Consider the following 23813-nt stretch of genomic DNA (forward strand, 5'->3'; position numbering starts at 1 on the left):
TTATTAATTAGCCTAATTTCAATACTGTATGTCTCAGGGAACAGAGAGGCCTGAGGGGGAGAAGAGAGATGGGGGAACACTGGTCGGTAGGTCAGCCAGAACACAGAGTTTTCCAAGTTCCCATTGTGGCACAGTGGAAACGAATCCAAGTAGTATCCGTGAGGTTGTGGGTTCCATCTCTGGCCTCGCTCAGTGGGTTAAGGATCCAGCGTTGCCATGAGCTTTGGTGTAGGTCACAGATGTGCGGTGGCTTGGATCTGGTATTGCTGTGGCTGTGGCATAGGCCAGAAGCTGTAGCTTCAACTGGACCCCTAGCCTGGGAACCTCCATGTGTCAAAGGTGCAGCCCTAAAAAGCATCCCCCCAAAAAAAGGAACACACAGTTTTTACTACCTGAATTTGCTGTCTTACATGGGAGCGATTTGCAGACCCCCAGAATAATTACAATGTCACATCAAAGACCACTGATCACAGATCATCATAACAAGTAGTACACCAATGACGAAAAAGTTTGAAACATTCTAAGAATTACCAAAATGTGACACGGAGACATGAAGTGACCAAATGATGCTGGAAAAATGGTGCCCAGAGACTTGTTCAACACAGGGTGGCCACAAACCTTCAATTTATAAACAAACAAACCAACACAACCAAAAAAACACAGTTTGTGTGAAGAGCTGTAAAATGAGGAACGTCTATATTCAACCTGTCCAGCTGCTCCTGCTGAAAGACTGGCTCTTTCTCAGTTGTTTCAACAAACAGTTCAGGACTGAATCTTTTTAGTCTGGCCTGGGACATGTCCCCATGGCCCATCATGGAATCCATTCCTGTGGTCAAGGGATCAGAACTGGCTCAGACAGGCTATGCTTGGGTCAGAGCAAGTGTGACCAGCTCATCCCAATTTGCCTGGGACGTCTCTGGTTTCAGCAATAAAAGTTCCATGCCCAAGGAAATCCCTTAGTTTAGGGCAACCAGGGATAGCTGGTCACTGTAGGAGTCTAGGCCAGAGAAGGGGGGTGTGGTCAGCTCCCTAAGACTCCCACAGCTAAAACTGAGGGTGGAACAGGGTCCTGGCGGAAACACCAGAAGAAGGGGAAATGAATTCTGGGCTGTAACAAAGTAATATCCTCTCCTCCACCTGCCTTCCTGGATTAGAGGCACCTTGAGGACAGGGGCTGAATCTTACTTATTTCTGTATCTTTTGCAGAATTTAGCACATTGCCTTCCACATTGGAAGGCCTCAGAAGAATTCATAGTTTCTTGTACAACTTTACTAAATACTTCAAAAAATTCTCATAGAGTGAAGAATGCCTAACACTAAATGGTTCATGACAGATAATACAGAATCACTTTGAACAGGAGTATTTTTTTTTTTTTTTTGGTGTTTTTAGGGTTACACCTGAGGCATATGGAAGTTTCCAGGCTAGGGATCGAATCTGAGCTGTAGCTGCTGGCCTATTCACAGCCACAGCAATGCCAGATCCAAGCCATGTATGGGACTTACACCACAGGTCACAGCAACGCCAGATCTTTAACCCCTGAGTGAGGTCAGGGATGAACCTACATCCTCATGGATACTAGTCAGATTCGTTTCTGATGAGCCACGATGGGAACTCCCTTAACAGGAGTATTTAAATAGTTTACAGTCTTACTTGATTGAGATGATTCAAATGTAATCTTGCTGAAAATGGAGTGGGTGCAGAGTTTCCATTAACTTAGCTTTCAAAATAACCAAAGTACTATGAGTCCTAAGGTCCTTCTCCCACTTTATATTAGAGATAAAAGCTAGATTATGTTTTCTTTATATTAACGTCTGATATATATTAAAAATGTGAAACTTACAATACCTTCTTGGTGATTTGAAACGATTCACTAGTTTCGGTTTTGTTTTCAAATCAGAGTGAGGAGTGGACAGGAATTGTTTTCCTTGGGGCAAGCTGTGGCTTTTCTTCTGAAACTTTTTTCCCTATAACTTCTAACTTTCTACCCATTCCTGCCAGCATTGAATGACATATCGCAAGTAGGAGTTTAAAAGAGAAATAAATGCATTTAGAACTATGTCTTGGATTTTGAAAACAGAATAAAACATTTTAAATATTTGACACTAATGAATACATTTTAAATCTTTCTTTTGTGTGTGGGGTGTGTATTTTTGTCTTTTTAGGGCTGCACCTGTGCATATGGAATTCCCAGGCTGGGGGTCGAATTGGAGCTGTAGCTGCCAGCGTACACCACAGCCACAGCAACGCAGAATCCAAGCCGCGTCTGCGACCCACACCACAGCTCATGGCAATGCCAGATCCTTAACTCACTTTAGGAGGCCAGGGATCGAACCCTCGTCCTCATGGATGCAAACTGGGTTTGCTAACTGCTGAGCCATGACAGGAACTCCTAGATTTTAAATCTAGTGGGGGTAAAAAGATACCACCTCTAATCTGCTGCTTACAAACCTGACATTGGCCATGGAAGCAAAAACTCTAGTTGTAATTAGCCTGTGTGAATTTAGGCAAGTCAGTTTTCTCTGGGGCACAGCACTCAATTGTAAAGGATGAGTTTAGACTATAGTTCCTAGTTCATTTCAATCTCCAGCACAAAAATGGGTTTAAACTTCATCCATATTTCTTAAGATTTACATAAAATTTCTTTTTCAAAAGCTGAGCAGAAGAACATTATAAATGAACGTTGTCATTTTGCCTACCTAAATCAAACACTATGTCAAAAAATCACATTGGAAATGGAGAATTTGGTAATGTTATGTTTTTTTTATAATCATAAAATGCCTCCAATGACCCTAGAGCAGACTCTCTGGTGGTCTCCCCAGCTACCCACTCCACCTCACTCCCAAGACAGAAGAAGTGCAGTTTGGGAAAGAGAACTCAGCTCAAAGGGCAGACTGAACGGTCTGCTTTTTTCATATTCCTTGCTGGCTTAGATTTGGGCATTTGACACATTTCTAGTCAAAGCAACTGAAAGAGATGGTTGCTGGAGCAAAACAAAACAAAAAACCTAGAAGTCACTTCTATTGCCCAGAGGAAGTGAAAAATGAATCATATGATCCCCGATGCTACTGTTACCTTTATCGCTAGATGAACCAGAGGCTAATTCTGTTCATAGCTGTGTGAGGAGTTTGAAAGAAGCCCATCTGAAGTAGGTTTCTCTTTAGGGCCGCAGCTGCAGCATATGAAAATTCCCAAGCTAGGGGTCCAGTTGGAGCTGCAGCTGCTGGCCTACATCACAGCAACAGCAACGCCAGATCCGAGCCACGTCTGTGACCTACACCACAGCTCACGGCAGTGGGGCAGCGCTGGATCCTTAACCCACTGAGCAAGGCAGGTATTGAACCCACATCCTCATGGATCCTCATTGGGTTTGTTACCCCTGTACCACAAAGGGATCTCCCTGAAGTAGTTTTCTTTTGTGGTTGAAATGGTAAATATTTGGAGAATAACAGATGCTTGAGACCAAAAAAAATGTTATGAATCATTTTGTCCCTCTATTTTTGAGCGTGTTATCTTACAGAGGGGACCAGAGGGCATAGGACCCCCTGAACTGACCCAGCCACATGGGCAGTGGCAGTGGCAATGAAGGGGGGTCCTTCTCTCCTGATACCCATGCAGCTACGTCTTAATCACAATCTGATCTGTATGGCACACAGTCATAAACCCAGTGAATGAATAATCACATGCCCCCAAAGCCACAAAACTTACATTCAGCTAAGTTGGACATCATGTAAATTCCCCAGAGCTCAGCCTTCCCCTGACCATTGTTCAGGTTGGGGAACACTTTTCTGGCCATAACAGTAACTTCACTAACACTTAGCGTGTGCGCTGAGTGCTTTACTGGCTTGGTCTCAAGAGTGGCAAATCTCTTGATCTGACAATAAGAGGTTGAAGAGGGCCTGTTTTGCAGATGAGAACACCGGGGCTCAAATAGGTGGAGACTCTGGCCCCACATTTCTCCACTACTGAGTGGGTATTTAAGCTCAGGTGTCTGGCAGATTGTAGGGACTGGCCAGCATGGGCTCGGCCATTCCTCTAGCTCTGACAGTCCAGGGATCTAAGCTGCCCCAACTCACCAGCACACAGGCCAGCCGTGAGGTTTGAAACTTGAATTAACTTCTGAAGGTACAAACTAATAATCCACAGAGTACATCCAGCCCGCAATGGTCTCTGCAGCTGCTTCCAGACTCTGGGGTCTTGGTAAAGGCTATGCACTAAAGCTCAGCCCCAGGAGCATCTATCAAAAAAAAAAAAAAAAAAAAAAAAAGCCCGTTTCTCAGCTGGTAATCACCACTAGTTCCCTATGGCAAAGACGATGTTTCTGTGTTTCTCGCAACTTTACTCATAAACTGTCTAGTACTCAATTTGCCTGCGCAGGTGCTGACTTCTCCAGCAAGACATCTACTCCTTTGGTAGAACCACACTGTATTTATTTATCCCAACTCACTGGAACTGGTTAAAGTTGCTCTAGACTTGTGCTGGGCTCCAGAGCCACCCAAGTCGTTTTTCCTGCAAACAACTAAGCCGCCGGGTGCATAGTAATTAGGGAGTGGCAGTAAGCCCTGGGTTGGCAATAGCCAGGGGCCCTTTCCGGGCCTCGCAGTGTTTCAGGTCCCCTGAAGGGCACTCAGTCCTGGAACGCTAGCAAAGGGGCGTGGCCGGAGAGGAGAACGAACCTTCCACCTAGACCCCATTCGATCCCAACCAGGCCGCTGTCCCCAAGTGTTACCTGAATCCAACCAATCGGAAAGGGAGTTACATCTACTGAAGCCGCGGCGTCCAATCCGAGGACATGTCTCAGATCTGTCGCCCTCCAGGTCCCCGCCAGCTGGAAGCCTGTTCCGCAGTCGCGCGCGCGGGACAGCCGCGCACCCTCCCAGCGCCCCAAGCAGCGCTGATCTCGGGGTGGTAGAGCCTGTTAATCGCAGGGGGCGCCCGCTATTGCGCAGGCGCCTCCGGAAGAGCTCGGCCTGGCTCCCCAGCGTTCAGATCTCGGTCGCTTCCAATACGCACCGGCGCCGGGTTCCGCGCGCGCGGGGTTCCGCGAGCTGCAGGGACGTGGCGGCAGCAGGTGAGTGTGAGCCCCGCGCGCCCGGCATTCGGGAGCGAAATGCCATCCCTGCCCCACGTCTGCCGGGGGCTTTGAAAATAGAGATGGTGAGACCCCTTCCCCCATCACACACATCCCCCGGGTGGGGGGACGTCCGCGAGTGACCCAAAGTGGCCCCGGTACCTGCGGGGGCGCGAGGGGTGGGGGGCGAGGTGGGAAAAGAGGTGAGGAAACTGTGCAGGTGGGCGTGGACTGGGCAGGCGGTGAGCTGAGGGGTGGGGAGAGGGGAGGCGGCGGGACCGCCCTGAAGGTTCAGGGGCGGCGGAGCGGGCGTCGGATTTGACATGAACGCGTTTAAAGGCTCCGATCGACCTGCAGCTGCCTCAGTATTCGGTTAGAGTTAATGGTGATGACATAGAGTTAATGGTAATGACAATTTAAAAACGAATTTCCTAGCAAATCGAACAAGAAAGATAACACTGAAGTGCTTTTTATCGGCCGGATACTGGGCGAAGCATTCTAGGAGCAATGCTTTCCTTGTCTGGGCACAGCAGGCTTGTGAGACCGTAGCGTCCCATTATACAGATGAGGAAGTTCCTGCTCGAGACATGAAGTACAGCGAGTGACCACGAGCAGATGCAGGTTTATACCAGCCCTGACTCCACCAGGGTTTGGGTTGCGGGGGAGGGTCGTTTGTTTGTTGTGTTTTTTCCTTAACCACCAGGCCACTTGGTGGACCTAAGCCTGAAACCTTGCCAATATTAATGGAAATCAACTGCTCCTTTAATGTTTGGGTTTTCTTTTCTTTCTTCCTTTTTTTTTTTTTTTTTTTTTTCCCCAGAGGTTGCTCCAAGCTCTTTTAAGAGAATTAAACAAATTTAAAAGCGAGGAGGAGATATTTTATAAATGAAGTATCTCCTCCTCGCTTTTAAATTGGCTACAAAATGTCATTTGGGAGACATTTTGATTTAAAAAAAATGCAAGGAGTACACGAGGGCTATATTTTATGATGTAGAAAGTAAGATTTAAAAAAAGAAGAAAAAAAAGAAAGTAGGATTAAGTGTAGCTGTTTTGAAGATGCTAGAAAAGTTTGTGTTGGAAAACTGAAGAAGGGTTGAAAATACTAGAATTTTTAAGCCAGTCTTTTAGAACTAATTTTAGTTTTTCTTTAGAATATCAAGAAAATAACTGGTAATAATCTAGAGAAAGCCACCTAAGTTACCTATGTGAGTAGACAATGCATGCTATTTTATTTTTATTTTAAAGCTATATATGAGTTTCATTACAAATAGCATTTGTGAAATGTTTCGAATAAGGCTTTTGTCTTACAGAGCAGATGACATGCTAATGGCGGCAAACATCTTTCACCATATCCTGTAACTGTCATACACTCCCAACTTGAGACGGGCAGATAAGGCCACAGAGAATTGCTTGAGATGCAGTCTCTGCAAGTAAGAAAGTCATCTCAGAGGAGGTCGAGTTTGTTTTGTCCCCTGAGTTGACGAAAACTACATACAGTTGCCATTGCTGTCGGGATTATTTGGGTGTTGTCCAGATGACTCTGCTTTTTTTCCTTTCCTTTGATTTTTTTTTTTTTTTTTTTTGGTTTGAAAAATTACAGAATATCTCTCGATGCTTTGTAGTGCAGCAGGATGATTAGTGATTTTTATTCCTTGAAAATACTTGAGAACTTCTCATACTTTAACACTCCCTGCTGGAAGGAAACAACACAAGAGATCTAGATACAGGCACCACTAATGAAAGATAATCTGGCAGGAAAGGTTGGGTTCATCATATGAAGATGAATACTAAACTTGTTAACTGGATCAAACTAGACTTGCAGACGTGTTAAGGACCTGAAATTAGTAAGATTACAGACAGGAGTTCCCATGTGGCTCAGTGATTAACAAATCCGACTAGGAACCATGGGGTTGTGGGTTCGATCCCTGCCCTCACTCAGTGGGTTAAGGATCTGAGCTGTGGTGTGGGTCGCAGATGCGGCTCGGATCCCACATTGCTGTGGCTCTGGCCTAAGCCAGCAGCTACAGCTCCTATTAGACCCCTAGCCTGGGAACCTCCATATGCCATGGGCGCGGCCCTAAAAAGACAAAAAAAAAAAAAAAAGATTACAGTGTTTGGCTGATCACAGGACTTCAGCGTCATCATGTGTAAAAAGAAGAAGTTAGAGAGTTCCCACTGTGGCACTATGGGTTAAAGATCTGGCGTAGGTCACAGCTGCAGCTCAGATTGGATCCCTGGCCCGGAACCTTCCATGTGCCACAAGTGCAGCTGAAAAAGAAAAAAAAAAAAGAAGAGGTTAGACCAAATTAGTTCTAATTAGTTTATAGTTTCACAATATCATTCTGCCTGTCATTGTAGGGACTTTTTTTTTTTTTTTTTTTTTAAACATACAGCTTTGTAGCTAAGATGGAGAAAAGGAAATTCAGTTCGAAGGCCTGTTGTTTAACGCTATGCATCCTCATTTTACAAATGCAGATGTACTGAAGCTGGGAGAAGTTAGATCTGCCTGTAGTCACTCAGCTATGAACTGTGAGCTCCAATTTTGGGACCCTTCTGATTTCAGAGTCTATAATCTTTCCACTTTGTGCTTCTAAGCCTGAAACAAGGATCCTAGCTGTGGGCTAAGGGATTAATGAATCTTAGGATAAACAACACATACATATTGAACATATTAGGATTGAACGCACTTGAATTTGGAGGAGAAAGGTTTTGACTTGTATGTTTTGTAAAAGAGGGGCAGACACAGGTTTTTTTGTTGTTGTTTTGCACATGGGAAGTGGAGTAAAACATTTTCACATTGAAATACCCAACTTTGTATTGTAGAGTACACATTTCATATAATTTTTGAGCTAAGATGATATTTTCTGTTATTTTCATCACTGGTACTTTTGGTACTGTATCTAGGAAGTCTTAGTTTAACTCAAGGTCATGAAGAATTATTCCTATATTTTCTTCCAAGAGCTTTATAGTATCAGCTCTTAATTTTGGTCTGTGATCCATTTTGAGTTAATTTCTGTGGATGGTATGAGATAAGGGTTCCAAACACATTCTTTTGCATGTGGATGTCCAGTTGTCCCAGTATCAGTTGTTGAATTGTTTCAGCACCCCTCTGCTCTTTGAGGCAACTGTGTTGGAAAAGCTCTAGACATACTGTGAGATTCAATTTGTAGTGATGCCTCAAAGAGCTTAGTTTTTTTTGTTTTTTGTTTGTTTGTTTGTTTGTTTCCTTTTAGGGCATCAAGTGTAGCATATGGAGGCTCCCAGGCTAGGGGTTGAATTGGAGCTGCAGCTGCCAGCCTACGCCACAGTCACAGTAACACTGGATCCAAGCCACATCTGTGACCTACACCACAGCTCGCAGCAACACAGGATCCTTAACCCACCGAAGGAGACCAGAGATCGTACCCGGAATCCTCATGGATACTAGTCAGATTCTTTTTTCTTTTTTTTTTTTTTTCTGGATTTATTTATTTTTTCTAATTTTTTTATTACTCATGAATTTTACCACATTTATGGTTGTACAATGATCATCACAACCCGATTTTATAGCGTTTCCATCCCAAACTCCCAGTGCATCTCCCAGCCTGTCTCCTTTGGAAACCATAAGTTTTTCAAAGTCTGTGAGTCAGTATCTGTTCTGCAAAGAAGTTCATTGTGTCCTTTTTTTAGGTTCCACATGCAAGTGATAGCATATGATGTTGGTGTCTCACTGCCTGATTAGTCGGATTCTTTTTTTTTTTTTTTTTTGCTTTTTTTAGGGCTGCACTTGCAGCATATGGAGGTTCCCAGGCTAGGGGTCAAATCAGAGCTACAGCTTCCGGCCCACACCACAGCCACAGCAACGCCAGATCTGAGCCACGTCTGCGACCTACAGCACAGCTCACAGCAACTCCATTTCCTTAACCCACTGGACGAGGCAAGGGATCAAACCTGCAACCTCATGGTTCCCAGTCAAATTCATTTCCGCTACGCCGTGACGAGAACTCCTGATTAGTCGGATTCTTAACCCACTGAGCCACAACAGGAATTCCCAGGGCTTAGGTTTAAGAACACTACTTTATGGGAGTTCCTGTCATGGCACAGTGGTTAACGAATCCGACTAGGAACCATGAGGTTGCGGGTTTGATCCCTGGCTTCGCTTGATGGGTTAAGGATCTGGCATTGCCATGAGCTGTGGTGTAGGTCGCAGACACGGTTCGGATCTCATGTTGCTGTGGCCCTGGCGTAGGCCAGTAGCTACAGCTCCGATTAGACCCTAACCTGGGAACCTCATATGCTGCAGGTGCAGCCCAAATAAAAGCAAAAAAAAAAAAAAAAAGAAACAACAGTATTTTATGGTGTACAGATCTCAAGCACAGCATTACGACAAGGTGTAGTGTGTTGTAGAAGAGAGTTCATTCAAGCTCCTCTTTGTTCTTCCAGGAGGACAGCCCGATGCCTTATTTTGATGATTTATGCCCCAATTTTGAGTATTTTCTATTTGAAAAGTACAAAGCTTTTGTTCCCTGTTAAAGAGTACATACGTAAATTTTGGTGTTAAGCATTTTATTTTATTTTATTTTTTATTTTTTTGTCTTTTTGCCATTTCTTGGGCTGCTCACGCGGCATATGGAGGTTCCCAGGCTAGGGGTCTAATTGGAGCTGTAGTCACTGGCCTACACCAGAGCCACAGCAACTCAGGATCCAAACCGCGTCTGCGACCTACATCACAGCTCACGGCAACGCCAGATCCTTAACCCACTGAGCAAGGCCAGGGATCGAACCCGCAACCCCATGGTTCCTAGTCGGATTCGTTAACCACTGAGCCACGACGGGAACTCCTAAGCATTTTAGTTATATTAGATATCTATTGAATTTTTTTTTTAATGATCTCAAAGAGTATGTGGGCAAAGACTTCATGTGTCGGGAGCAACTTTAGGAGGTTTGGAAACACAAATTATTACTGAAGAGCTGTTGTAGGTCACCTGTAGGTCACGGGGATAAATGGTTACTGTCTTTGAATGCATCTCAGACGGACTATGACAGCAGCATGTGGTAAAAGTGGGTTAAGTTTGGCGGTGACTTCTGTCCCTGTTTCATACTAATTTGCTTGGGGCTTGAGCCTGGATGATGGAGGCACTTGAATGCCAGGCTGGAAGTTTTGTGTGGGCAGGGGAGCTCTGAATGCTGATTTTATTAGGGAACCGTCACAAATAGAGCTGTTCCTGGGCAAGGTCCATGGGCAGCAGCTGTCGGGTGAGTAAGGGGACGGGGATAAAGGCAGGAAGGTCCATCCGGACAGGAGGTGTTGAGGCCTTTAAGGAGCCGGGCTGTAGTGGAAAGAGACAAGAGTAGTAGCTGTTGAAACTGTAGGTTCTGGAGTTCCCGTCGTGGCTCAGTGGTTAACGAATCCGACTAGGAACCATGAGGTTGCAGGTTCGATCCCTGGCCTTGCTCGGTGGGTTAAGGATCCAGCATTGCTATTAGCTGTGGTGTAGGTTGCAGACTCGGCTTGGATCCCGCGTTGCCGTGAACTGTGGCGTAGGCTGGAGGCTACGGCTCTGATTCGACCCCTAGCCTGGGAACTTCATATGCCACGGGAGTGGCCCGAGAAATGGTAAAAAAGACAAAAACAAAAAAACCAAAAAAACTGTAGGTTCCTGACCCTTCCTCTCGACTGGCTCGACCAGAACTCCCTACGTCCAGAGTCTGGCTGCCATTTCACAGGCTTCCTCTGTGACTCTTCTATCTCCTCTGCTGACTAGATATGAAGGTGGAATGGACTAGGCTGGCAGCCACTGGTGTGATCAGGACACGCCTGCAGGAGAGAATGGAGAAGCTGTTTTAAGGGATCAGGGAACCAAGGGAAAGGAGAGGATTTGGAGATGGAGAGGGAATGCATTTGGTTGGATCCCCACCAGACTTGACTTGGCAGCAGCAAGTTTGTGCCGTGGCCTTGATTGAATATGAAGACTGCTCAGGGAACAAGCCGGGGCAGTAAATAATTTTCAAAAAAGACTTCTAGGGAGTTCCTGTTGTGGCTTAGCAGGTTAAGAACCTGCTATAGTGTCTGTGAGGATGGCGGTTTGATTGCTGGCCTCACTCAGTGGGTTAAGGATCCAGCATGGCCACAAACTGTGGCAGAGGTTGCAGATGTGGCTGGGATCCAGCGCTTCTGTGGCTGTGGTGTAGGCTGGCAGCAGCAGCTCCAATCCGACCCTTACCCTGAGAACTTCCATAGGCCAAGAGTGTGGCCCTTCAAAAAAAGAGAGAGAAGGAGATTTCTAGGTATATGTCTTTAAGATACTCTACCACATTTGCTGTTTTCAGTCTGCTCTGCTGTTGGAAACAATTACTTAGGTTGGAAAAGTAGCTCCATATGCCATGGGAGCGGCCCAAGAAATGGCAAAAAGACAAAAAAAAAAAAAAAAAAAAAAAAAAAAGGTAGCTGTATGCAGAGAGAAACCAGGGAATCTGCTCGGTTCCAGCCTTCCGTGCTCTACGCACCCATGTTCTAAGGTGGCCAGGACCCAGGACAGCTGCCTGTGTGCTATTGTTGCCTGATCGTAGCCAGTCCTGACTGTCCGAGGGAGAGGTTGAGTTGTGCACAAACACAAGGTCAGGGCCATCAAATACTGAAGGAGAAGCAGGGACTGCTCCTGGATTCGGGCCCCCTGAAGTTGCTGAGATGTGGCCCCGGCTGTGTCTGTGCAAAGGATGTCTCTCATATGAGTTAGAATGGTTACTCTGTTCTCTCAAGAGGTGGTTCGATTGGGGACTCTACTTTCTTCGGTTTCTTGAATGCCCGCCGGCAGCAGATGATCCATGCACCACTCCCAGAAGGCAGCCCGCTTCAGGTTAATATGGTCGAGATTTCCCAAACCCCCAGAGCCTGTGTCTTTGGTCTGCAAAATGTTAAGGCCTCGGTTTTCAGAGGGTCCCAGCTTCCATCGGTTAAGTGTTTGAATGACTGCACACACATAGATTGCCTAAGTTTTTGTGGGTTTGTTTGAGGGTTTTTTTGTCTTTTTTTTTTTTTGGTCTTTGTGTGTGTGTGTCTTTATTTTTTTTTTTTCTTTTTAGGGCTGCACCCACAACATCTGGAGGTTCCCAGGCTAGGGGTCCAATCAGAGCTGTTGCTGCCAGCCTACACCACAGTCACAGCAATGCCAGATCTGAGCCATGTCTGCGACCTACACCACAACTCACGGCAACGCCGGATCCTCTACCCCCTGAGCTAGGCCAGGGATCAAACCCGAAACCCTATGGTTCCCAGTTGGAGTGGTTTCCGCTGCGTCACGACGGAACTCCTAGATCGCCTAGGTTTTATGTTTGAAAGAGGAAAAGTCTGTGCCTGCAGGTAATTGCAGTCTAGATGGGAGAAAGTAGAATGCTCAGCAAATGACTCATGAACTTAACCACCTGAACCGTGTAACCATCTTAACCATGGTGCTAATTTTACTCGCCACTGCTCTGCCTGGGACCTCTGGGTGCCTGCACCCCAGCCATACCTTAGGTCTTCTACTCCGAATGATGAATTCACTCCCCTCACTCTGACCATGACCTTACTTCCTTGCAACTTTCACTGAGCATTACTTTTATTTACTTATTTTTCTTTTTTGAGAGTTACTTTTAAAACAGGTTTTGTTTGTTTTTGTTTGTTTGTGTTTTAATTTCATCAGAACCTCTAGCCTAAAAACCTCAGTCTCAGCTTCGCTGCAGCTCAAATTTCAGCCACTCTTGAGTCAGGATCTTCAGCTTTCCTTTGTCATCCTTCAGCATCTGGCAGAATCTCAAGCTCAGGTCAGATCAACTGCCTGGTTTGTTCGTGCCTGAGCCAGGGTCACTGAATGGCTAGAAAAAGCCAATCAGCAGTGTCCCCTCCCAAAATTCATGGCAGCCACTGTCAACATGGGCCACCAGTCCTGCTGTTTCCTTGTACTGGCTCCTGTTCTTCACGTTGGCCATTCCAGACATTCTGTGTTTCTCAAACCTCTGAATCTTTTACCAGCCTAACTCTGAAAATACTCAGCCCCGGCTGTTCCAGCACAGAGAATGCAACTCCCTGCTCCCTCAGCCCTCAGACCTGTGACCTTTCACCCTTCCTCCCCCTCTCCTGCTATAATGGAAGAGGAATCCTGCCCCCTAAGATGAATCACTCAACTGCATCACCTATCTCCGATTTTCTTAGGGAGCAAAGAAGATAGAGATTGAAAGCAGGGAAGTTCCTTTGGGGAAGCCTTTTTTTTTTTTTTTTGGTAAGAGAAGAGAAAAGTCAAGGAGTTTCTGTCATGGCACAGTGGAAATGATTCTGACTAGGAACCATGAAGTTGCGGGTTCAATCCCTGGCCCCACTCAGTGGATTAAGGATCCGGTGTTGCCTTGAGCTGTGGTGTAGGTCACAGATGCGGCTCGGATCTGGCATTGCTGTGGCTGTGGCTGTGGCTATGGCCAGCAGCTCTGATTAGACCCCTAGCCTGGGAACCTCCATATGCTGCGGGGGTGGCCCTAAAAAGCAAAAAAAAAAAAAAAAAAGAAAGAAAAGAAAAGTCAGGGCTAGCTCTGAGCCTGGAGTAGTAGGTAGAATAGTTACAGTGTCCCTAGGTGTCCTCAGGGGATTGGTTCCAGGAGCCCCTGCAGATACCAGAACCTGGGGATGCTCAGGTCCCTTCTATAAGAGGGTGTGGTGCAGTGAACAGTCAGCCCTCTGGATTTTCCGTCCGCAGTGGTTGCCTCAACTATATGTTTTTGACAGTAAAAAGGAAGTTTAAAAGGGATGTATGTGGTGGGAGTTTCCGCTGTGGCACAACAGGATCGGCACCATCTCTGTAGCACCAGGACGCAGGTTCAATCCCCAGCACAGTCAGAGATCCAGCATTGCTGCAACTGTGGTATAAGTGGCAACTGTGGCTCGGATCTGATTCCTGGCTGGGGAACTCCATATGCTGCAGCTTGGCCAGAAAAGATTTAAAAAAAAAAAAAAAAAAGGATGTGATGAAATTCATTTCAACAACTGCTGGATTGCTTTGGAAGTTACTGTGGCCTCCAGGTCCCTGTGGGCTTTGTCTGTTTGTCAGCCTCATGTGAATATTGGGCAGGCATAGATTGAGGTGGGTCCCATGTCTCAAATAACATTTATTTCTTACGCTCCTTTTTTAATGCCAGTATTTTTCAACAGGAACTTGCGATGAGCCAGGATGGTAGAATTTTCACCCCTTATTTTTTGTGGATTAAAAGGAATTATAGGGTCCCAGTTATTAAAGTAGAAAAAATTTTGTGCAAAAGGGTTGTTTTGATTTCTTCATTTTTTTTCCTGTTAAGCCTTTAGAATAACTTTTTCTGGTGCACACAAACCAGGCAGCCAAACAGGAGTATTTATGAGGAGTGTAAGAATGGCCCACCTCCCCTTCAGAGCATGAAACATGGGGCAGGACGTATCACTGGACAAGTAAAGGCGTATTTTACTTCTTTTCCTACTTCAGCTTCATTCAGTTGCCTTTCAGTAAGTGACATTATTTAATTTCGAAGTTGTTGAAGGTAAAGCTGGTATGTAAAGAGTTGATAAATGTTTGTTTCCTTCTCCTGATGGCCCAACTTTTGAAACCGAATCCAAATCACAGAGCATCACTGCTTATGCCTTGTGTTTTTCTGTTTTAGGAACCCTGACTGCCCTCCTTCAGCACATTCATTATGAAATTATTGCGGGTACTTTTGTTTGCTGGGCTTCTAACTGGTTGCGGAGGGAACTCTTCCCATCCTTTGCCGCCCAGGTTACTGCTGTTGTCCTTCGATGGCTTCAGAGCTGACTACCTACAGAACTACGAATTTCCTCATCTCCAGAACTTTATCAAAGACGGCGTCTTGGTCAAGCAGGTTCAGAACGTTTTCATCACCAAAACATTTCCCAACCACTACAGCATCGTGACAGGCCTGTATGAAGAAAGCCACGGCATTGTGGCCAATTCCATGTATGATGTCATCGCAAAGAAACACTTCTCCGACACGAACGACAAAGATCCTTTTTGGTGGAATGAGGCAGTGCCTATCTGGGTGACCAATCAGCTTCAGGGCAACAGATCCAGCGCAGCTGCCATGTGGCCTGGCACAGACGTCCCCATTCACAACACCACGCCATCCTACTTCATGGATTACAGCCCCGCCGTGTCCTTTGGGGAGCGGCTGGGTAACCTCACCACGTGGCTGAGCAGTTCGAACCCACCGGTCACCTTTGCGACGCTCTATTGGGAAGAACCAGACGCAAGTGGCCACAAATACGGCCCCGCAGATAAAGACAACATGCGCAGGGTGTTGAAAGAAGTAGATGACCATGTCGGTGAGCTCGTTCACCAGCTCAAGGTGTTAGGACTGTGGGAAACTCTTAACGTGATCATTACAAGTGATCATGGGATGACCCAGTGCTCTAAGGACAGACTGATAAACTTGGATCACTGCATCGACCCGGCAGACTACACTCTTGTAGACTTGACCCCAGTGGCTGCCATACTTCCCAAGAAAAGTAGGTCAACTTTTGGCTAAGGAAGATTCGAGGGGGCCGTTGATGGAGGAGTGGGGTGGGCTGTAAAGGCGTGGAACTCAGGCTTTTTGTAGTTCATGACCTTGTACTCTTCTACTTTCTCAGAGGGGATTATGTCTACGTTTTTAGGCCATTCGCCTAAGGTGTAGGTTCAAAGTGATGATTTCTTGGCTTTTTGATAGATTTAATTTTTATTTTTGTATTGAAGAATAGTTAACAGACAGTGTTTCAGATGTATAGCACAGTGATTGTGTTATAAATATTTATATATATTCTTTTTCTTTTTTTTTTGATCTTTTCAGGGCCACACCTGCGCAGCACATGGACGTTCCCAGGCAAGGGACTGAATTAGAGCTGCATCTGCCGCCTACGCCACAGCCATAGCAATGTGGGATTCTGAGCTGCATCTGCAACCTACACAGCACACAGCCACGCCAGATCCTTAACCAACTGAGCAGTGCCAGGAACCTCATGGATACTAATCGGGTTCTGTAACTGGTGAGCCAGGATAGGAACTCCCTATATTCTTTTTCAGATTATTTTCCTTATAGGTTATTACAAGTTATTGAGTAGTTTTCTGTGCTATACAGTAAGTCCTTGTTGATATATTAATTGTTCACACTAATGGAAAAAGGATGTTTTTATCCTTAAAAAACATCTTACATGAGATGTACCTTTTTTTTTTTTTTTTTTTTTTTTTTTGTCTTTTTGCCTTTTCTAAGGCCGCTTCCCTCGGCATATGGAGGTTCCCAGGCTAGGGGTCGAATCAGAGCCGTAGCCTCCAGCCTACACCAGGGCCATAACAATGCAGGATCCGAGCCTCGTCTGCGACCTACACCACAGCTCACGGCAATGCCGGATCCTTAACCACTGAGCGAGGCCAGGGATGGAACCTGAAACTTCATGGTTCCTAGTCAGATTCGTTAACCACTGGGCCACGATGGGAACTCCGAGATGTACCTTTCATCTACTGATCTTAGAAATTAGTAGTAATATGTAATTTATGTGTCCATTTACTCAGGAAGCTAGTTGTGAAATTTGTTCCCTTTGTGAAAAAGGCCACCAGGGATGATCACAAAATGAAAAGAGAGATGTGTGAATGCTTGAAAAGGCGTGTGTGTGTGTGTGTGTGTGTGTGTGTGTGTGTGTGTGTGTTCCCAACACTGTTACCTAATTATTATTATTTTGTTTTTCAAATGATTTAATTGATAACAGTGTTCAGACTTACTTCCGGTTGTTCTAGTTCCAAATCTTTTCTCCTTATCAGTCCACCATGACTTTTTTCCTTTGCTGTTTCCTTTTCTTCTAGATAGAACAAAAGTTTATTACAAACTGAAAATCTGTGACCCTCACATGAAAGTTTATCTCAAAGAAGACATTCCTGCCAGGTTTCATTACCAACATAATGACCGAATTCAGCCTATTATTTTGGTTGCCGATGAAGGCTGGACAATTGTGCTAAATAAATCATCCCTCAAACGTAAGTAGTTCTTTAGAATTTTCCTTTTGAATCCTAGGCATAAATCAACATGTTCTGACATTGTCCTGTTAACAGGGTACTTTGATGTAGAGATGTTAACACAGGATAGTTTCATTTTCAGCTGGATGCTGCTCAGGTTTTCATCGGAGAGCAATTTTCTGGCCCCTGAGTGTGGCCCAACTAATCAGACTTTTAGTGGGTGGGAATTAAACTGGCGAGCACCTCGTTTGACACTAGAAGCGAGTTGTTATTTTGCAATAATACAAATAACATTATTTAATCTTTGCAATAGAAGGACAGACCTTCATCACTGACCTCGTCTTGTTCTTTTTCAGTAGGTGACCACGGTTATGATAACTCTTTGCCTAGTATGAATCCGTTTCTAGCTGCCCACGGGCCTGCATTTCACAAAGGCTACCAACACAGCACCATTAATACCGTGGATATTTACCCAATGATGTGCCACATCCTGGGATTAAAGCCACATCCCAATAACGGAACCTTTGGGCACACCAAGTGTTTGTTAGTCGACCAGTGGTGCATTAATCTCCCAGAAGCCATCGGGATTGTTATCGGGGCGCTCTTGGTTTTAACCACGCTAACCTGCCTCATCATAATCATGCAGAATAGACTCTCGCGGCCCCGGCCGTTTTCCCGACTTCAGCTGCAAGAAGATGATGACGATCCTTTAATTGGGTAACACGAGCTGGGGTTTATACACAGTGGCTTTGATTAGGACGCACCCAAGGAACTATGGTGTCACAACTAGGAAAAAGTACACTTTGAAAGTCGGAGAACTTAGACCACGCATGCTCAGCTCGTTTTGTTTTTCTTTGTGTTTTGTTTTGCTTTCTTAGCTAATACAAGAAACTCTGACCGTAGTGAAAATTGCTACTAAATCACTAGTTAAACACCACCTGTTTCTCTAACTGGAACCTTTTTTTAGGGAAAAATACTGCCTTTGCCTTTTCTTTTTTTTTTTTTTTTTTTTTTCCGGCAAAGAAGATGTGACACATCTTTAGATGAAAAAGCACCAAAATTTAAGGGGTAGGCTTTTCGAATACATTTTTACATTTGTAAATTAAACAACAGAAATCTTTATAAAATCTGTGAATTTTGTGAATCAGGGAGGGAAAGTTTCCTGTATTTTTATATTTACTATTAATAGACTTTGTAACCCAAGTAAAAAACCCCCAGACGTAGGAAATTCTCTGTGATGGTTAATAAAATGGATCAACCAGGCAGAAAAGATCTAGCATATGAAGACGTTACTATAAGAAAAATTATTATAAAAAACAAGCAGAGACCATGTGACACAAAGCCTGGCCTTCGCCATTGCATTTTTGTTAAAACCCATACGCTGTTAAAGAAAGCCTCAAAAGCTGTGTCTTTGAAAGATTATTGCTAATAAGAAAATAGGGGAAAATAGAGACAAGTGCATTTCCTGCTTTGTGCTGAATGTCTTTGTGTCAGTTATTTAGGTGTGTGCGTGTGTGTGTGTGTGTGTGTGTGTGTGTGTGTTGCATGTATGGATGTGCAGACTTTGTGTGACTTATAGGAGGTGGTGAGAGGTGAGTGGCCTGTAGGCAGGCTCCCACCTTCCCATTGCACGCAGCTCTCAGGAAAGTTTATATTTACACTTCATATTTGTTTACTCTCTTCTAACTCAGAAGTGAAAATCATTTTTAAAAATTCCTTAATTTCTGTTACCATTTTTAACTCTCTCATGTTGTTTTGTGCAACCAAAGGTGTCTCAGTGCTGCAGAAGAATTAATTTATGGCCTGAATACATACCTGGTTTTGACTGGGTCAGAACGAGGAAGAGAGATGTTTCTATTTACCTTCGGGAATTTTTTGCCTCCCTTTATAGGCAATAGAGTAGCTAAATTTAAAATGGAATTGAGTCTCTTTTGACCTTTTACATTAATCATATGTTAAGTGGCTGGATAATTTCAGCATTCTGTTAACGTTTGGTACCCTCAGTGCTGCCTCTGCTTTTTTTCCTCCAATATTTTGTTCATGGAAATAACCACTCTGCTCATATGGACATTTTTAACATACTTGTTCTGAGCCAAGGATTTATTGTGAATTACTCTCATCTTAACTTGCTAAGTAGTACCTTCTAATAATCAAAATTAATATGAAGAAACTGAGTGGTGGCCAAAGAGATTCTATCAGAAGAGAATTTGGGTTTAAAAGAAGCATTCTAGGGACCTCAGGCAAGCAATTCATATTTCCAGTGCGATCTTTAAAGTTTTGGCAAAATAGGAGTTCCCGTCTTGGCGCAGTGGTTAACGAATCCAACTAGGAACCATGGGGTTGCGGGTTCGGTCCCTGCCCTTGCTCGGTGGGTTAACGATCCGGCATTGCCATGAGCTGTGGTGTAGGTTGCAGACGCGGCTCGGATCCCGCATTGCTGTGGCTCTGACATAGGCTGGCAGCTATAGCTCTGATTCGACCCCTAGCCTGGGAACCTCCATTTGCCTCAGGAGCGGCCCAAGAAATAGCAAAAAGACAAAAAAATAAATAAAGTTTTGGCAAAATAAAAGAAACTAGGTGGGAGTTCCCGTCATGGCTCAGTGGTTAAGGAATCTGACTAGGAACCATGAGGTTGTGGGTTAGATGCCTGGCCTCGCTCAGTTGGTTAAGGATCCGGCGTTGCCGTGAGCTGTGGTATAGGTTACAGACTCGGCTCGGATCCCACGTTGCTGTGGCTCTGGCGTAGGCCCGTGGCTACAGCTCCGATTCAACCCCTAGCCTGGGAACCTCCATATGCCTTGGGAGCAGCCCAAGAAATGGCAAAAAGACAAAAAAAAAAAAAAAGAAAAAGAAAGAAACTAGGTGAGTATTTTGCAGATAATCTGAAAATAATCTACATAAATGCACAGTCCAGTTAAATGTTGATTGTCTGCAATGGTCAAGAACAGCGGTGCCAGTCATCAAATAGGTAATTCATCCTGTGGTCACTGCTGACTTCCTGATCCTGGGGTTTGGTGCCTATTTGTACTTGGGGTTCTTGAGAAGCATTTCCACACCCTGCATGAATAGTCTGTGCATGCAGTCATAAGGAGAATGTATTAGAACAGCTTGGAGCTCCCTTTGTGGCTCAGCAGGTTAAGAACCCGGTATTGTCTCTGAGGATGTGTATTCAATCCCTGGCCTCACTCAGGAGGTTAAGGATCCAGCATTGCCACAAGCTGCGGTGTAGGTCAAGATGCAGCTTGAATCTGGCATTGCCATAGCTGTGGTATAGGCCAGCAGCTGCAGCTCCAATTTGACTCCTAGCCTGGGAACTTCCATATGCTACAAGTGGGGCCATAAAAAAAAAAAAAAAAACAGCCTAATAATAAATGATACCAATAGGACTAATTATGCTTTTAGACACATTTTATTTCTGTCTCCTCCTCACATAAAAGTTATCCTGAAGGTTAATATTGATCTAAACAAAATAATAGAAAATTTTCCTTCTACTTTAATTTCCATTTTAAAAAAAGAAGAAGAAAAGGAAAACAAGCAAACAGTCACATTTAAACCAATGAGCATTTTTTTGGAGTTCTGGTCGTGGCTCAGTGGTTAACAAGCTCGACTAGGATCCATGAGGATGCAGGTTCGATCCCTGGCCCTGCTCAGCTGGTTAAGGATCCGGCATTGCTGTGGCTGTGGTGTAAGCCGGCAGCTGCAGCTCCAATTCAACCCTTAGCCTGGGAACTTCCATGTGCCTCGGGTGTGGCCCTCAAAGAGAAAAAATAAAAAATAAAAATAAAGCAGTGAGCATTTTTTGAAATGTCTAAACTACTGGTTGAGTAGAAGCTTGATCCTTGCAGTAGAGTGAACTTTAGTGGTTGTATTGGCTTGATTGGCAGTTCTGAGTTTCAAAAATCTGTCCATCCATCCCATCCATCCTGTGAGTGGATCCTATGTAGGATGGGATAGGAAGGGCGGTCCTGTCAGTGTCTCAGCCCTTTGAACAAAAGACCTATTTGACTTGTTCATTCCACTCTCAAAACATTAACTTAAATAAATTGTAAATGTGTTATGTATATGTTGATGGGATGAGAGCAGTATTATTGAATCAAAGAGACATTTATATATTATTATAGTGAACTTTATGTTAGTTCATTTTTATCTTTAAACAGTTATCACTCAAAGCCAGTGACTCCTCTAGTATACCAAGAAAACCTTTCAGTAAAGCCAGCCTTTTTCACTAAGGCTTTGGTGTGTATTTGTTAAGCAATCGACTAATATGCTGCTGTGCTTTCTGGGTGGTAGAAAGTGTTTGGCTCTGGGAAATATTTACCTGTTTATGACAGCAATACTCAAAAGTAATAGGAAAACCTTTTTATTAAGATTTTGTTAATTCGGTGAGTGAATTCAGAATAAGTACATTTACTTATAATGTAGGGACAGTTCTGCTGCTGTTATTAATGTGTAAGTTCTTCAGATAAACAGCAATAGAATAAAAATTATTTCAATGCTCTGTCCCATAGGTTTTGTGTTCTGTTCCATTAAGCTTGGTAGAAGAATTTAAAGATAAATTCTTGAAACATTAAAGGATTAAAAATGCCTTTGCATTGTTCTTGGGTATTTCCTTCTCTTGCCCATATCTGGTAAGTTTTAAAGCTGATTGCACTTAATTCCTTTATTTGGAGAGTTTTAATTCATTGTAAATATATAAATTTGCAAATGAAGGACAAAGATGAGATGGAACGTGTATATTTATTGTCACTTCTTAAAATACTGTGTAAATAAAATGATATGAGTGTGCTTTAAAGAAATTTGTATGTAGTGCCTTAAGTTAAATATATTTGACTGTATTGTTTGAATTCATAGTTATGACTTTGCTTATGATTTTTAAAATTTTGTGGAATAAAATATACCAAAATGTTTTGACCGTAATTATTAAATATACAATGTGATGTCACTGATGATTTTTTAACTTGTCACATTCTTGCAAAATATACATACTGTGATAGATGTTGACATGGCTTCGTAATACTGCAAAAATCCACATAGGCATTCATTACAATTTTTTTAAAACGGATTAAGTGTGTGACATTTACCAGATTTTTAAAGCAGTGTATAAATATACAGTCCAACATAAATACACCATTGGAAAGGAAGCAGAGATATATTTTGCAGTTTCTATGTCTATATGTTTCTGTGTGTATATATATATATATATTCGCAGAGCTATAATTTATTGGTTTATAGTAGAAAGGAAGATGTTTGAAAAAGCTGATTACAAAACACTAGCAGGATTACAGTATATAAACTTTGTTTTGTACACAGTGTAAGTATTTAATGTCTTTTTTAATAGAGTATAGATTCAAAAAGTTTCCTTGAATAGAGCAGTGATTAATTCATTTCCTATTTTGACATTCATTGAACCCTGCTAGGAAATGTGGAAAAGAAAAAAGGCCTTGTTTGGACAGGAGTTCTGTACCATTTCAAAAGTGGTAAAAACGTGTACCAACAAACTGCATTTGTCTACTCATGGTTAAACTCTTATGCTGAGATCCTTAGATCCAGAACCATTTCCCAGGCCCCGTGCTTTCTGAAGTCAGGATGCCAGAGTTCCCTCTTTCCCCCTCCACCAGCACATACACAAACACACATACACACACTGCCCCTCACCTGTATATGAGGACTTCTCATGTATGTGAAATTCTAATGTATGTGTGTGTGGGTAGTTGGTTGGTGTTGAAACTGCTAGGTCTTGTGATGCATGTCTCAGCCAAGATTACCTGTCAAAGGCAGGGTCTTACCCAAAGAGCAAGGCAAACTGCCATGGGGGCCTTCTGCCTTCTACCATTCCACATATCTTCTGCCTCTTTGACTTCTGAAAGCTGATTTCCATGGTCAATAAACTGAATCTAGTGAGTTCATCCCCTGGCAGCTCCATAATGATGGTTTATAGATACACGTCTCCGATTCAAACATTCCTTCCGGTGTTAAAGATCTGCTGACTTACCCGTGACCCAAAGTGTTAAAGATCTGACTTACCCGTGACCCAATCAGCATTCTTCTCATGGCTAACTTTTTTTTTTTTTTCCCCCCCGCTTACAGCATGGGGACCAAGTTACACATACCTGTATACATACTTTTTCCTCCCATTGTTGTGTTGCGATGTGAGTATCTAGACATAGTTCTCAATGCTACACAGCAGGATCTCATTGTAAATCCATTCCAAGAGCAATAGTTTGTACAGCTACCATTTTTAACTCTACTGTCATAAACAGGGCTGGTGGGAAGGATAGATAGACATTAGCCCCAAAACAATTCTAGACAACCCCACTCTACAAATACACTCTTTATACAAGGGTTCCTCTAGGTCAGGCCCAGTACTATTGATTCACACATGGTTTGAATTGTCCACTGAGGAAAGTGAACATGTTTATTACATAAAATTTCCGTGAAAGCTTTTTTTTTAATAGTATATGTACATGCAAGAGAGTTCTGTTTCCAGTAAAATGGTAGTGTATGTAATTCAAACCAACCCTCTTGTTGAGGACTGGAAAATCTGGACAAAATATAAAAGATCTGTGCTGAAGCATTGAGGAATTACCAAGAAAGTGAAGAATCAAGAGGTCAAGATTCAGAAGAAAGAAGAAACCTCTAAAAGTGAGCCCCTAAGGGCATCTCTGGATTCTGGAATTCAGCTGAGAGGCTGAAAAACTAACCTAATCGAAAGTGATGGGGGTGGGGGGGCATGGCAGGTGAGTGAAAAGAGAAAACACAGATGTAAAAAGAC

General features: G+C 43.6%; 1 protein-coding gene and 1 long non-coding RNA gene across 8 annotated transcripts in view; one reads left to right on the forward strand and one right to left on the reverse strand.

The window, feature by feature from the left end:
* Positions 1–4844, reverse strand: part of LOC102161511 — a 27839-nt gene extending 22995 nt beyond the window's left edge. The window contains exon 1 of the long non-coding RNA XR_002345746.1: positions 4728–4844. This is a non-coding gene — a long non-coding RNA (uncharacterized LOC102161511). The remainder of the gene's footprint in view (positions 1–4727) is intronic.
* Positions 4761–21978, forward strand: ENPP4 (ectonucleotide pyrophosphatase/phosphodiesterase 4 (putative)). 7 transcript variants are annotated; one of them, XM_021098797.1, is made up of 5 exons: positions 5493–5690; positions 6380–6499; positions 14706–15564; positions 16892–17062; positions 17398–21978. In XM_021098797.1, the coding sequence occupies exons 3-5, from the start codon at positions 14739–14741 to the stop codon at positions 17760–17762; spliced, it is 1362 nt and encodes a 453-aa protein (XP_020954456.1). In that variant the 5' UTR covers positions 5493–5690; positions 6380–6499; positions 14706–14738; the 3' UTR covers positions 17763–21978. The 7 variants fall into 7 exon arrangements, with proteins under 7 accessions (XP_001924975.4, XP_020954459.1, XP_005656287.2 ...); XM_021098798.1 differs by lacking the exon at positions 5493–5690 and adding an exon at positions 6001–6274; XM_001924940.6 differs by lacking the exons at positions 5493–5690; positions 6380–6499 and adding an exon at positions 4761–5069.

This window comes from Sus scrofa, chromosome 7 (genome assembly GCF_000003025.6).
Source record: "Sus scrofa isolate TJ Tabasco breed Duroc chromosome 7, Sscrofa11.1, whole genome shotgun sequence".
NCBI classification, from domain to species: Eukaryota; Metazoa; Chordata; class Mammalia; order Artiodactyla; family Suidae; genus Sus; species Sus scrofa.